At 42.7% G+C, this 12,203-nt stretch overlaps 2 protein-coding genes across 2 annotated transcripts; both read left to right on the top strand.

Annotated features, from left to right (window-relative positions):
- The first annotated feature begins 1,238 nt into the window (after window positions 1-1,238).
- Window positions 1,239-5,502, top strand: LOC122130439 (tripartite motif-containing protein 16-like). The gene is made up of 6 exons (XM_042705173.1): window positions 1,239-1,932; window positions 2,477-2,572; window positions 2,791-3,024; window positions 3,720-3,879; window positions 4,226-4,285; window positions 4,457-5,502. The coding sequence occupies exons 1-6, from the start codon at window positions 1,345-1,347 to the stop codon at window positions 4,975-4,977; spliced, it is 1,659 nt and encodes a 552-aa protein (XP_042561107.1). The 5' UTR covers window positions 1,239-1,344; the 3' UTR covers window positions 4,978-5,502.
- Window positions 5,503-6,262: 760 nt separating this feature from the next.
- Window positions 6,263-10,042, top strand: LOC122130437 (E3 ubiquitin-protein ligase TRIM47-like). The gene is made up of 4 exons (XM_042705171.1): window positions 6,263-7,078; window positions 7,800-7,895; window positions 8,114-8,347; window positions 9,723-10,042. The coding sequence occupies exons 1-4, from the start codon at window positions 6,491-6,493 to the stop codon at window positions 9,885-9,887; spliced, it is 1,083 nt and encodes a 360-aa protein (XP_042561105.1). The 5' UTR covers window positions 6,263-6,490; the 3' UTR covers window positions 9,888-10,042.
- The last annotated feature ends 2,161 nt before the right edge of the window (window positions 10,043-12,203 follow it).

Below are 12,203 nucleotides of genomic sequence, written 5' to 3'. Positions count from 1 at the left end.
GGCATTGATGAAGTGTGCAAAGTAGAGAGGATGGTGTTTAGTGGTTTGAAGAAAGTGTGGTTAACAATTGAAATTTGTGTCTAAAGCAGATAATTGTGTGTTGTGAGTTGAAGAAAGTGCGGTTAACAATTGAAATCTGTGTCTAAAACACATAATTGTGCTTATAGTTTAGCAGAATTGGTTTAGGGAGTTGGCACATGAGTTACAGGTTGTGGTCATTGTGCCATAAGTTCCGGTTTTTGAATGTAATCAATCGAGAAAAACTGTAAATATCTGTAGTATATTTATAGTACATTTACACTTTCTCTGAATTTCAATTTATTTTACTACAGTACATTTAGAAATTAAAACTTCTGAAAATGTATCTATGTGTTGTGTCTTTATATTGTGTTCATCATGTGAAGAGGTTGTTCTGGGGGGAAACCATAAGCGCCATTACTCATTGCAGTAACAGGTTCTTACAGGAGTGTTTTGAATTGATCTCACCAGAGTGTATTGGCTACTCTGTAGTGTATGTGTACTTGATGGCTTTTCTGTGATGTCTGAAAACAACGTTTGGTTTAGATAAGTGCAGCCAAGCGATAAAAAAAAACCCAATACATTACATGCTTTGTGATTAATTGATCTAAATTAATTGCATATATCAATTTGTCGTGAGAAGCCTTTAAAAATCTGTCAGATTTGCCATTGAGGTGAAGAGACAAAGTAAACAAGCCTGGGCAGAGTGATGTTCACCACACAATAATGGCAAACAACAGGTACTTCAGTGGACTTTATTTAATGAAGAGCACATTTTCCTTATTCCTGATTAACCCATCTCATAGTTTGTCTAAAACTAGCAAGCTGTTAAAGGATTTAAAGATACAACTGCACATACATCCAAACAGCCAGTTCTCAGGCCCAATGCAGATGAAGTTCTCTCATGAACACCATGTCACACCAAGCACTGTGTTGATTCCTCAGGTATACCAGCTACACACTCTCCCATCAGACTCCATTTCAATTGTTCTCTCCCTCTCTCTCTCCTTCTCCCTCACTCTCCCTTTGTCATTCCTCTCTCTCCTTCTCTCTCTCCTTCTCCCTCTCCTGTCCTTTCTCTCTTTGTCCTTCCTCTCTCTCCTTCTACCTCTCTCGCTCTCTCTCTCTCTCTCTCTCTCTCTCACACATACACGCACACACACTCACACAAACACACACAGAGACACCTTCTCAAATAATCTGACTGACTCCTCCTCAACAGTGTGGCAACAACATCTCTGCCACTCCTCCTTAGAATAAAACACATGAAACAGAAACTGAACTCTCACACTGTTATCTCCCTGTGTGTGATCGTGGCTCTGAGAAATGGCAGAATCTTCGACCCAAAGACAGGATTCTTTCACTTGTCCAGTTTGTCTGGATCTGATAAAGGATCCAGTTACCGTTCCATGTGGGCACACTTATTGTCTGGTCTGTATTAAAGGTTGCTGGGATCAGGAAGATGGTAAAGGCATCTACAGCTGCCCCCAGTGCAGACAGACATTTAGGCCAAGACCTATTCTCGGTAGAAACATTCTGATTGCCGAAATGGTGGAGGAATTTAGGAAGACCAGAATCCAAACTGATGTTCCTGCTCACTATTCTGCTGGACCTGGAGATGTGGAGTGTGACGTCTGCACTGGGAGAAAACTCAAAGCTGTGAAGTCCTGTCTGGAATGTCTGGTGTCGTACTGTGAAACGCACTACAAAGTTCACAATGAACTTAATCCTGGACGAAAACACTCAGTGATTGATGCCACAGGCTATCTACAGGAGAGGATCTGCTCTCGTCATAAGAAGGTTTTTGAAATATTTTGTCGAACCGATCAGAGTTGTATCTGCTATCTGTGCACGATGGACAAACATAAAGGCCATGACACAGTCACTGCTGCAGCAGAACGGACAAACAAACAGGTCAGTACTGGAGCTACACGTGTGTCCAAAATTTATATGAGGGCTCTTAACTGTGAATGTAATACTGTATCTACAAGAATACTATATCTACAAGAATACTATCTCACCAGTCTTTAAGTCTGGCTTTTTCCGCAATGACTTTGCCCATTAGAGAAAGGAAGAATCAGGAAATGATTATCAGGTGCAAGGTCCAGTGTTGAGTAAAAACAGTGAAACATTAACCTGTTGGCATCAAAGTGAACATAATCTTACCTCGCAAAATAATATTCTGTTCTGTTGTTTTCTAAATGTTGTGAGACAGCTTTGCCACAGGTGTTTTTGCTGTTAAATACCAGAGCTCCTCTTGAACTTAGCTAATGGCTTTATCATGATTTTCACTTGAAGATGATAGCGACTGCTTCAATGTGTCATTAAATCTCTTGAAAAGACTAAAATGTACTTAAAGGTTTTTGCTTATGAGTGTTCCGTTGTCTTGTGTAAGCTTTGATCCTCATTGTTGTAAACAATCCATCCGATTATAATTATAACAATCATTTTTAAACAGAGGCAGTTGGGGCAGACCCAGAGGAGATCCCAGCAGAGAATCCAGGAGAGAGAGGAGGAGCTGAAGGAGCTGAGGAAGGCTGTGAAGACTCTCAAGGTGAGTACTGACCAGAGGAGAGGAGGACAACAGCTCGATGCTGGAGGAGCCATTTCAGGCTCAATCAGGGCTCTCCTCCAGTCAGCCAGACAGGAGTCTGTAATGCTGAGCCACTTTCCAGCTCCTCTGATCCACACTGTGGGTACCAGGCTGTGTGGAGGAGCTGAGTGAGTGGGCTGCTTTAGATGGACCCCTCCTCTTTGTGTGTCTCCTAACAGAGCTCTGCACAGACATCAGTGGAGGACAGTGAGAGGATCTTTACTGAGATGATCCGCTCCATTGAGAGAAGGCGCTCTGAGGTGAAAGAGCAGATCAGAGCTCAGGAGAAGGCTGAGGTGAGTCGGGCTGAAGGACTCCTGAAGCGACTGGAGCAGGAGATTGCTGAGCTGAAGAGGAGAGATGCTAAGATGGAGCAGCTTTCACACACAGAGGATGACATCCATTTCCTCAAGGTAATTGTTGATGATGGATTGTTAGTGCACAGAATGTTTGAGGGCACTGATTTATGTTGAATATATTCCTAGGTGGAAAACTAATAATTCAATTTAGATATGGTTGAATTTCCTTCAAGGATCTCTACATTTCCTGATAGATCCTCATTCTTCATATTATAATACACTCCACAGTACTTTGAACTGATACCTTACCCCATGCAGTTTCAGTGCCTGTGAAGAAAGTTTTTGTATTTATCAATGAAAACATTTGAGTATGATGAAGACAATAACATTCTTCAGAAAACTGCCAAAAATGATTATGTCAATTGTTAGGACAGGCAAGGTCACATGGTAGGAAAAAGGCGGGGCTTGAGTGATGTCACTACCTGTGGTTAATTGATAAAAGCACATCTGCCCTGACATCATGGCTCACAGTTTGTTTGGAGGCACTTGAGGTGCCTGCCACTCTGCCTCTTTGGTCAGGCCACATGTAGGTCAAGGCAAACCAGTGGCATTTGGACAACAATTTGCATTGAATTCATTTGGGATTCATAACATCAACCAAAAAACTTGAACTTAAGGAATCACCACATGGGCTTACCCTGCTAGCAGTTAACCAGATTGAGAGAGCTGCCTAGCAGGGAGTGCTCACACATCTAGATGCTCTTTCTCTCTCTCTCTTTTTCTCTCTATCTCTGTGTTTCTTTATTTAGACTTTCCAGTCGGTCAGTGAGACACCTGAGTCTAAAGACTTATCCTGCATCTCTGTGAACCAAGGCTTCTCTTATGAGGCTGTGAAGAAATCTGTCTCCTCACTAAAGACACAGCTGGAGAATTTCTGCAAGGAGGAAGTCATGAAGATATCTGCATCAGGTTAATCACATTACTCACATATATTACATGTAATGACTTACTATATTTTCCCTCTGGATTGCACTAATAAGCTAAATGTGATGGTGAACTTCAGGAACCTGTATTTTTTCAATATCACATATTTGTAACATATCCTTTGTATGTCAGTGAAGCTGAGATACTCTACAGGTGTCTCCATGTTTATTTGTCTTAAGAGGGTCTTTAAGGTTGAAGAAGCTGGAGACTCATAATGTCCCTCAACAAGAGAACACAAATGTACTGCCATCATAAAAACAGAAGGTTGATGCAATGTTGACATTTACACCTGTAAGTCTTGTTTCTAATATGATTCTTTCTCTCTCAATAGTGACTAAAGTCCAGGCCATTATGCCTCCTGAACTGACAACAAGAGAGGATTTCCTACAATGTGAGTTTGACACTCTCACATTTTATACAGTTTACTTTATTCCAAATCACAAGTCAAGTTTCAGTAGAAATCACATTTTCATCCCCCTCACGCAAAGAATCATATAAAATAGCAACAACCACACACACATACCTAACACATATAAGTTTGTCCCGTCTTCTCCTCCATCAGACTCCTGTCATTTCACACTGGATCCAAACACAGCAAACAGAAACTTCCATCTGTCTACGGGGAACAGGAGGGTGAAGAGAAAAAATAAGGTCCAGTCATATTCTGATCATCCAGAGAGATTTGATGAGTGGTGTTATCAGGTGCTGTGTAGAGAGGGTGTGTCTGGACGCTGCTACTGGGAGGTTGAGTGGAGTGGGGAGTGGGTTAATATATCAGTCTCATATAAAAGCATCAGCAGGAGAGGACAGGTTAATGACTGTTGGTTTGGACGTAATGATCAATCCTGGAGACTGACCATCAACCGCACCAGCTCCTCTTTCTGGCACAATAATAAAGAGACTAAACTCCCTCTAGGGGCCAGCTCCAGAATAGGAGTGTATGTGGATCACAGGGCAGGAACTCTGGCCTTCTACAGCATCTCTGACACAATGACCCTCCTGCACAGAGTCCAGACCACATTCACTCACACGCTCTACCTTGGGTTTGGGCTAGATACTGGATCATCAGTGAAGCTGCTGTGACTGACATATCTAGATGCTGTTAGCACATACATCTTACACATCACATCATTTAACACATTACTGACACGTAAGGATCTAGCAGCTGGGCCTGAGAATCTTTGGACAACCACAGACTGAAGCCATTCCCCCATCTCTGGACCCCAGCTATTACAATATCTGTACCTCTAGACCTCTGCTGTAACACATGCAGTGTCACCACAGCAGAAATAAGCCATTGTGTGTGAAAGATGTTATGAACTCTGTGTTGCATAACCTCACACTCCCAAGTGTTTAGTCCCTCTGTTATTGCATACATGTTCTGATACCTGGTTTTATGACAACCACAATATTATGTACTATGGCAGTAAATCTTATTGAGAGTATTCATCCAAACAATTGACACCCAATGAAATGTGTTTCTGTATTTCTTTATTAATGCCATTATCATGAGACCAGTATGTTTCAAAATGTTTCTCTTGAAGAAAGGTGAATAAAAAGTTATAATAAGTCAGTCAGTACATTAAATTATCAGTGAAGTTCACCTAATTCAGCACTGAGTCAGCCCTTATCTCTTTCCCTCTCTCTCTCCCCCACCCCCCTCTCTCTCACACACTCTCTGCAGCTGTGCAGTTTCTCTTGATCTGCTAAGGGATCCAGCGACTATGACGCCATGCGTTGCAGTTACTGCAATGGTTAGGTGCACACCTTCACTCCGAGACCGCCTTGGAACTAGAACACTAACAGCTAGAACAATATCATAGTGAGAACACATTTATAGCTGTTACATTAATACTCAGAGCTGGAACACTCTCACAGTTAGAACTCTCTCAAAGCTAAAACACTCTCAGTTGGAACAAACTTGTAGCTGGAACACTCTATAGAAGGACACTAAGACCATGTGATAGAATCAGCTGCAACAGAGAGTCAGGGACCAGGTATGAAGAGGGATAGAGCAGTAGTTTCTGAGACCAGTATTTGTGACTGTGAGGGTGTTTGTGAAAGAGGCTGAGATGGAGCAGCTTTCACACACAGAGGATCACATATATTTCCTCCAGGTAACATCAATGATTTGAGTAACACTTCTTGCAGCATTTGAGATTCCTGAGTGTCACTAGATTCAACACAGCTCCCCGGCCGCCCACATATGGCATCATTATCTCCTGGCCTTATTTTCTTTCATATGACTTGAAATGTCCACCAGATGGCGACATTCTTGCTGCAAGCAAAGCTTTAGTACAATTTCCTTTTAATTTCTGTTGCGGATATTCAGTTTTTGTAAAGTGACAGTAAGCTGCTTTTTGGCGGTTTATTCAGTTCATGAATGGTGAAAAATGAATTACAGTATTCTCTACATGTCAGCGTTTGCAAAGAACTTTGTTCTTAACTGACTCAAAGGCCTTGTCCTTATCAATGACAGGAGGCTGTTTACACGAACACGCCCACCCAACCAGGAAGACGTTTCAAAGTTGCAGCGATTTCAGGCGAAACGAAACTACGTGAAAACCTGTGAGGCGTTACACAGCACAAACGAAGAATGGCAGAAGCAGCTCCAAGTAACCACGAACTTATTACATGTTCGATTTGTTTGGATCTTCTTAGGGATCCAGTGACTACTAATTGTGGACACAGTTACTGTATGGGCTGCATTACGAGCTTTTGGGATCAGGAATATCAGAAGGGAGTCTACAGCTGCCCCCAGTGCAGACAGACGTTCACCCCAAGACCCGTTTTAAGCAAAAATCATATTTTTGCTGAGCTGGTGGAACAGATCAAGAAGACCAGAATCCAAGCTGCTGCTCCTGTTCCGTGTACTGCTGGACCTGGAGATGTGGAGTGTGATGTCTGCACTGGGAGAAAACTCAAAGCTGTGAAGTCCTGTCTGGAATGTCTGGTTTCATACTGTGAAACTCACTACAAAGCTCACAATGAACTTAATCCTGGGCGAAAACACAAGGTGACTGATGCCACCGGCCAGCTACAAGAGAGGATCTGCACCCAACATGAGAAGCCTCTGGAGATATTTTGTCGTACGGACCAAAGTTGTGTTTGTTGGCTCTGTCTGGTGGATGAACACAAAGGCCATGACACTGTGTCAGCCTCTGCAGGGAGGAGAGAGAAACAGGTAAGGGCAGGAGTTCTCTTGGTGATAGATTGGACTTGTGTGGTTGGACATGGCTATTGGGTTTCCAACTGGAAGGCAGACTATAGACTCATCCTCTTTAGGTTATTATAGAGTAAGACAGAGACAGAATAACAATGTACCCTCCAGTTACATACGAACTGTAAATAATAAACATGAAAAGCCTAAATTACCATTTAATGTAATATTTTTGTGGGCATTTTGTAATACTTTTCTTATTTTACAGTCATTTATATTAAGATGGGCACATCATGCTTTCTGCCTGCAATATTGCTGCACAGTCCTCTCAGATGAGCCCAGTGATTAGGGGGCAGAAATGGCATTTTGTAGGGTCCTGGGTGGTTGACACTATGACTAAATGACATTACATGGTTATCAACTGCCTAGAGGTCACAGGTCACTCAGTGAGGGTATAGTGTTGGACATTTTTTATCAACTCCACAAGAGAAACTATCAATTAAATGAATATTTACTTCATGTATGGTTCACGGTTTTGCTCCCCAAAGACAAAACTTATGTTGTGTTTTTCTCAAGCCTTGTAATGAAACAGCGTCTCACCAATAGGCTATTCAGCAACACTACAGATCACCTCTCAGTCAGCGTCAGTAGCTTAAACAACTTGTTCTTTCAGGAATGCTATCAGACAATAATACTATTATGATGCCACTGTTTGTTGTGGATGTGATGTATTCCTTCAACATAGACACACTTCGGGGAGACCCAGAATCAAATCCAGCAGAGAATCCAGGAGAGAGAGAAGGAGCTGCAGGAGCTGAAGAAGGCTGTTGAGACTCTCAAGGTGAGTACTGACCAGAGGAGAGGAGGACAACAGCTGGCTGCTGGAGGAGCCATTTCAGGCTCAATCAGGGCTCTCCTCCAGTCAGCCAGACAGGAGTCTGTAATGCTGAGCCACTTTCCAGCTCCTCTGAGCCACACTGTGGGTACCAGGCTGTGTGGAGGAGCTGAGTGAGTGGGCTGCTTTAGATGGACCCCTCCTCTTTGTGTGTCTCCTAACAGAGCTCTGCACAGACAGCAGTGGAGGACAGTGAGAGGATCTTTACTGAGATGATCCGCTCCATTGAGAGAAGGTGCTCTGAAGTGAAAGAGCTGATCAGAGCTCAGGAGAAGGCTGAGGTGAGTCAGGCTGAAGGACTCCTGAAGCGACTGGAGCAGGAGATTGCTGAGCTGAAGAGGAGAGATGCTGAGCTGGAGCAGCTTTCACACACAGAGGATGACATCCATTTCCTCAAGGTAACTGTTGATGATGGATTATTAGTGCACAGAATGTTGGAGGGCACTGTTTTATGTTGAATATATTCCTACGTGGAAATTGTTTAATTCAATTTAGATATTGTTGAATTTCCTTCGAGGATCTCTACACATTCAGATTGATCCTTTTTCTCCTGATCATAATAAAGTCTATAGCACTTTGAACAGATACCTTAACCCATGCAGTTTTATTGTCTTTAAAGACTTTTTAGTATTCACATTTACATTTACTCATTTAGCAGACGCTTTTATCCAAAGCAACTTACATATGTGCGACTTACAATGTATACACATTTTACATTTACACTGATGGCACACTGCACATCAGGAGCAATTAGGGGTTCATCAACCAAAACTGTCATCAACCAAAACATTTTAACATGATCAAGACAATTTCATTCTTCAGAAAACTACTCAAAATCATTATGGCAATTGTTAGGACAGGTAAGGTCACATGGTAGGAAGAACACTGACTGACAGGCGGGGCTTGAGTGATGTCACTACCTGTGGTTAATTGATAAAAGCACATCTGCCCTGACATCATGGCTCACAGTTTGTTTGGAGGCACTTGAGGTGCACAGGTGCCTGCCACTCTGCCTCTTTGGTCAGGCCACATGTAAGTCAAGGCAAACCAATGGCATTTGGACAACCATTTGTGTTGAATTAATTTGGGATTCTTAACATCAACCAAAAAACTTGAACTTAAGGAATCACCACATGGGCTTACCCCGCTAGCAGTTAGCCAGATTGAGAGAGCTGCATGGCAGGAAGTGCTCACAGACACACACACACTCAAACATATACACACACACACACACACACACTCATTCACACAAGGTAGGATCCCACTATCATGAATTTACATCATGTAGGGATAGTGTGTAGTACGTAAGTGAGGCTTTGCTTTAGTTTACTTTGTGAGGAGGGACACAGCTATCATCAGACTAACCCCTAGACAACGCATCTTAGCTGTCAAGACTCTCCTTGGTAACAAAAACATTTGGAAGCCACATCCAGATGCTGCACACACACATCAAAGGATGACATCCAGGTTAGGCTTAGGCTGCACCCAGATACTCATAATGTTACATTTAGTTCACATCTCAAACATCAGAAGATAATATCTAACTTAAGAGTCTCGTGTGCACTCTAATAGTTGAAGCTTCTAGTTATAGTTAACAAAAATGTTTCCATTTCAACTGTATCAACTGAATTTACTTATCATCAAATACAGATTGTACATTTAAACTTACAACTTACTTATACGTGGATGATTTATTTTAAGAATGTAGCTATTCTCTCTCTGTCATCTCTTCCTCCTCTCTCGTTCTCTTTATCTCTGTGTGTATTTATTTAGACTTTCCAGTCAGTCAGTGAGACACCTGATTCTAAAGACTTATCCTGCATCTCTGTGAACCAAGGCCTCTCTTTTGAGGCTGTGAAGAAATCTGTCTCCTCACTAAAGACACAGCTGGAGAATTTCTGCAAGGAGGAAGTCATGAAGATATCTGCATCAGGTTAATCACATTACTCACATATGTTTACATGTAATGACTTACTATACTTTCCCTCTGGATTGTACTAATAAGCTAAATGTGATGGTGAACTTCAGGAACCTGTATTTCTCAATATCACATATTTGTAACATATCCTTTGTATGTCGGTGAAGCTGAGATACTCTACAGGTGTCTCCATGTTTACTTGTCTTTAAGAGGGTCTTTAAGGTTGAAGAAGCTGGAGACTCATAATGTCCCTCAACAAGAGAACACAAATGTACTGCCATCATAAAAACAGAAGGTTGATGCAATGTTGACATTTACACCCGTCAGTGTTATTTCTAATATGATTCTTTGTCTCTCAATAGTGACTGAAGTCCAGGCTATTTTGCTTCCTGAACCTACAACCAGAGAGGATTTCCTACAATGTGAGTTTGACACAAACACATTTTATTCAGTTTACTTTATTCTAAATCACAAGTCAAGTTTCAGTAGCAATCACATGGTCCTACATGATTCAGCAGTTCAACATTTCATTATGGCTGTTATAGTTCATGGGTAGAGGAAACAGTGTCTTTTCCAGTGTGTTTTTCCATTTTCCCAAAATGGCGTTCTAAACGGAAGTGCGGGAGGAAATGTAACAAATTTGCAACACCCCTCTCACTTCAATCACCCACTCTGCATTTAAACTCAGTTCTCCTCATCAACACACACACACACACACACACACACACACACACACACACACACACACACACACACACGAACACACACATACATACACACACACCTCATTTGAACTCAGTTCTCCTCATCAGCTGCAGCACTTGCTTTGGCACTCGCTCTCAACCCACCACCTCCCCTTACACCACCTGTCTCCCCTTACACCACCTGTCTCTCCTTACACCACCTGTCTCCCCTCACACCACCTGTCTCCCCTTACACCACCTGTCTCCCCTCACACCACCTGTCTCCCCTCACACCACCTGTCTCCCCTCACACCACCTCTCTCCTTACACCACCTGTCTCCCCTCACACCACCTGTCTCCCCTCACACCACCTGTCTCCCCTTACACCACCTGTCTCCCCTTACACCACCTGTCTCCCCTCACACCACCTGTCTCTCCTTACACCACCTGTATCCCCTTACACCACCTGTCTCCCCTTGGTATAGAATGGGGGGTGCAGGCACGGATTCTACATGACTCCTGTCAGCATAGTTGACTCTGCAAGGCGTTTGAGGTCTTGGCCAAAGACCAGGCCAGACACACTCTTCTGCGTGCATCTCTTAGGCACATTTGGAACATGAGTCATGAACTGCCAAAAATGATGACAATAAACTGGCATTGATATCCAGCTGATATAAAATATGCACTTGTCCTATGAATGTGGGATCTGTAAAGCTATCAGATCAACGAGTCACACAAACACACACGCATGCATACGCATACATACACACACAAACACACACATACATACACACAAATGTAGACAAACATCCATGCAAACATGTAGAGAATCTCACACGATAGCACAAATGCATGACAGTGTGGTTGGGGTGAGTAGGTGTAGGCTGAGGGATTCTACAAGTAGATCAGGTGGAGAGACTACAGCAGCATCCCACAGCAAAGATAGTCTAGACTAGGAGAGGAAGAAAGAGACATTTGTATTTCTCTCTCTCTCTCTCCCTCTCTCTGTCTGTCTCTCACACACACCCATACAACCAATCACACCTACGGACTTTCACATACAAAGACACTGGAACACTTTCACACATCTCACACAAAAGGAATCAAATGAAACAAACCCAAATACTCACACACACTGTCTTTCTCTCTCTCATACACACACACACACACACACACACACACACACACACACACACACACTCAGGCATAACCATACTCACTTTTGAACTTTGACATTCACACATGTACACCTGCACAAACATGTACAGAATCACACACACAAAAACAAATCTCACTTATATGTGAAACATTCCCTCACAGAAGAAATCACATAAATAAATTGTATTCCCCACACGCAAAGAATCATATTATAAAATAACAACAACACACACACACACAGACACACATCCATGTAAATACCTAAGTGTGTCCTGTCTTCTCCTCCGTCAGACTCCTGTCACTTCACACTGGATCCAAGCACAGCACAAAGAAAGCTCCATCTGTCTGAGGGGAACAGGAGGGTGGAATGGAGAGCTGAGCTCCAGTCATATCCTGATCATCCAGAGAGATTTGATGGGTGGTGTCAGGTGCTGTGTAGAGAGGGTGTGTCTGGACGCTGCTACTGGGAGGTTGAGTGGAGTGGGATGGGGGTTA

Source organism: Clupea harengus, unplaced genomic scaffold (assembly GCF_900700415.2).
Source record: "Clupea harengus unplaced genomic scaffold, Ch_v2.0.2, whole genome shotgun sequence".
NCBI classification, from domain to species: domain Eukaryota; kingdom Metazoa; phylum Chordata; class Actinopteri; order Clupeiformes; family Clupeidae; genus Clupea; species Clupea harengus.
The sequence above is the reverse complement of the archived record's forward strand: the minus strand, read 5'-3'. Positions and strand labels throughout refer to the sequence as shown.

Bases quoted from the DNA above. Each gene is read 5' to 3' on its own strand.
- LOC122130439 (XM_042705173.1), top strand. From the start codon at position 1,345: ATGGCAGAATCTTCGACCCAAAGACAGGATTCTTTCACTTGTCCAGTT. The intron at 2,573-2,790 runs GTGAGTACTGAC...GTCTCCTAACAG, and splicing joins AGGCTGTGAAGACTCTCAAG to AGCTCTGCACAGACATCAGT. The intron at 3,025-3,719 runs GTAATTGTTGAT...TTCTTTATTTAG, and splicing joins ATGACATCCATTTCCTCAAG to ACTTTCCAGTCGGTCAGTGA.
- LOC122130437 (XM_042705171.1), top strand. From the start codon at position 6,491: ATGGCAGAAGCAGCTCCAAGTAACCACGAACTTATTACATGTTCGATT. The intron at 7,896-8,113 runs GTGAGTACTGAC...GTCTCCTAACAG, and splicing joins AGGCTGTTGAGACTCTCAAG to AGCTCTGCACAGACAGCAGT. The intron at 8,348-9,722 runs GTAACTGTTGAT...GTATTTATTTAG, and splicing joins ATGACATCCATTTCCTCAAG to ACTTTCCAGTCAGTCAGTGA.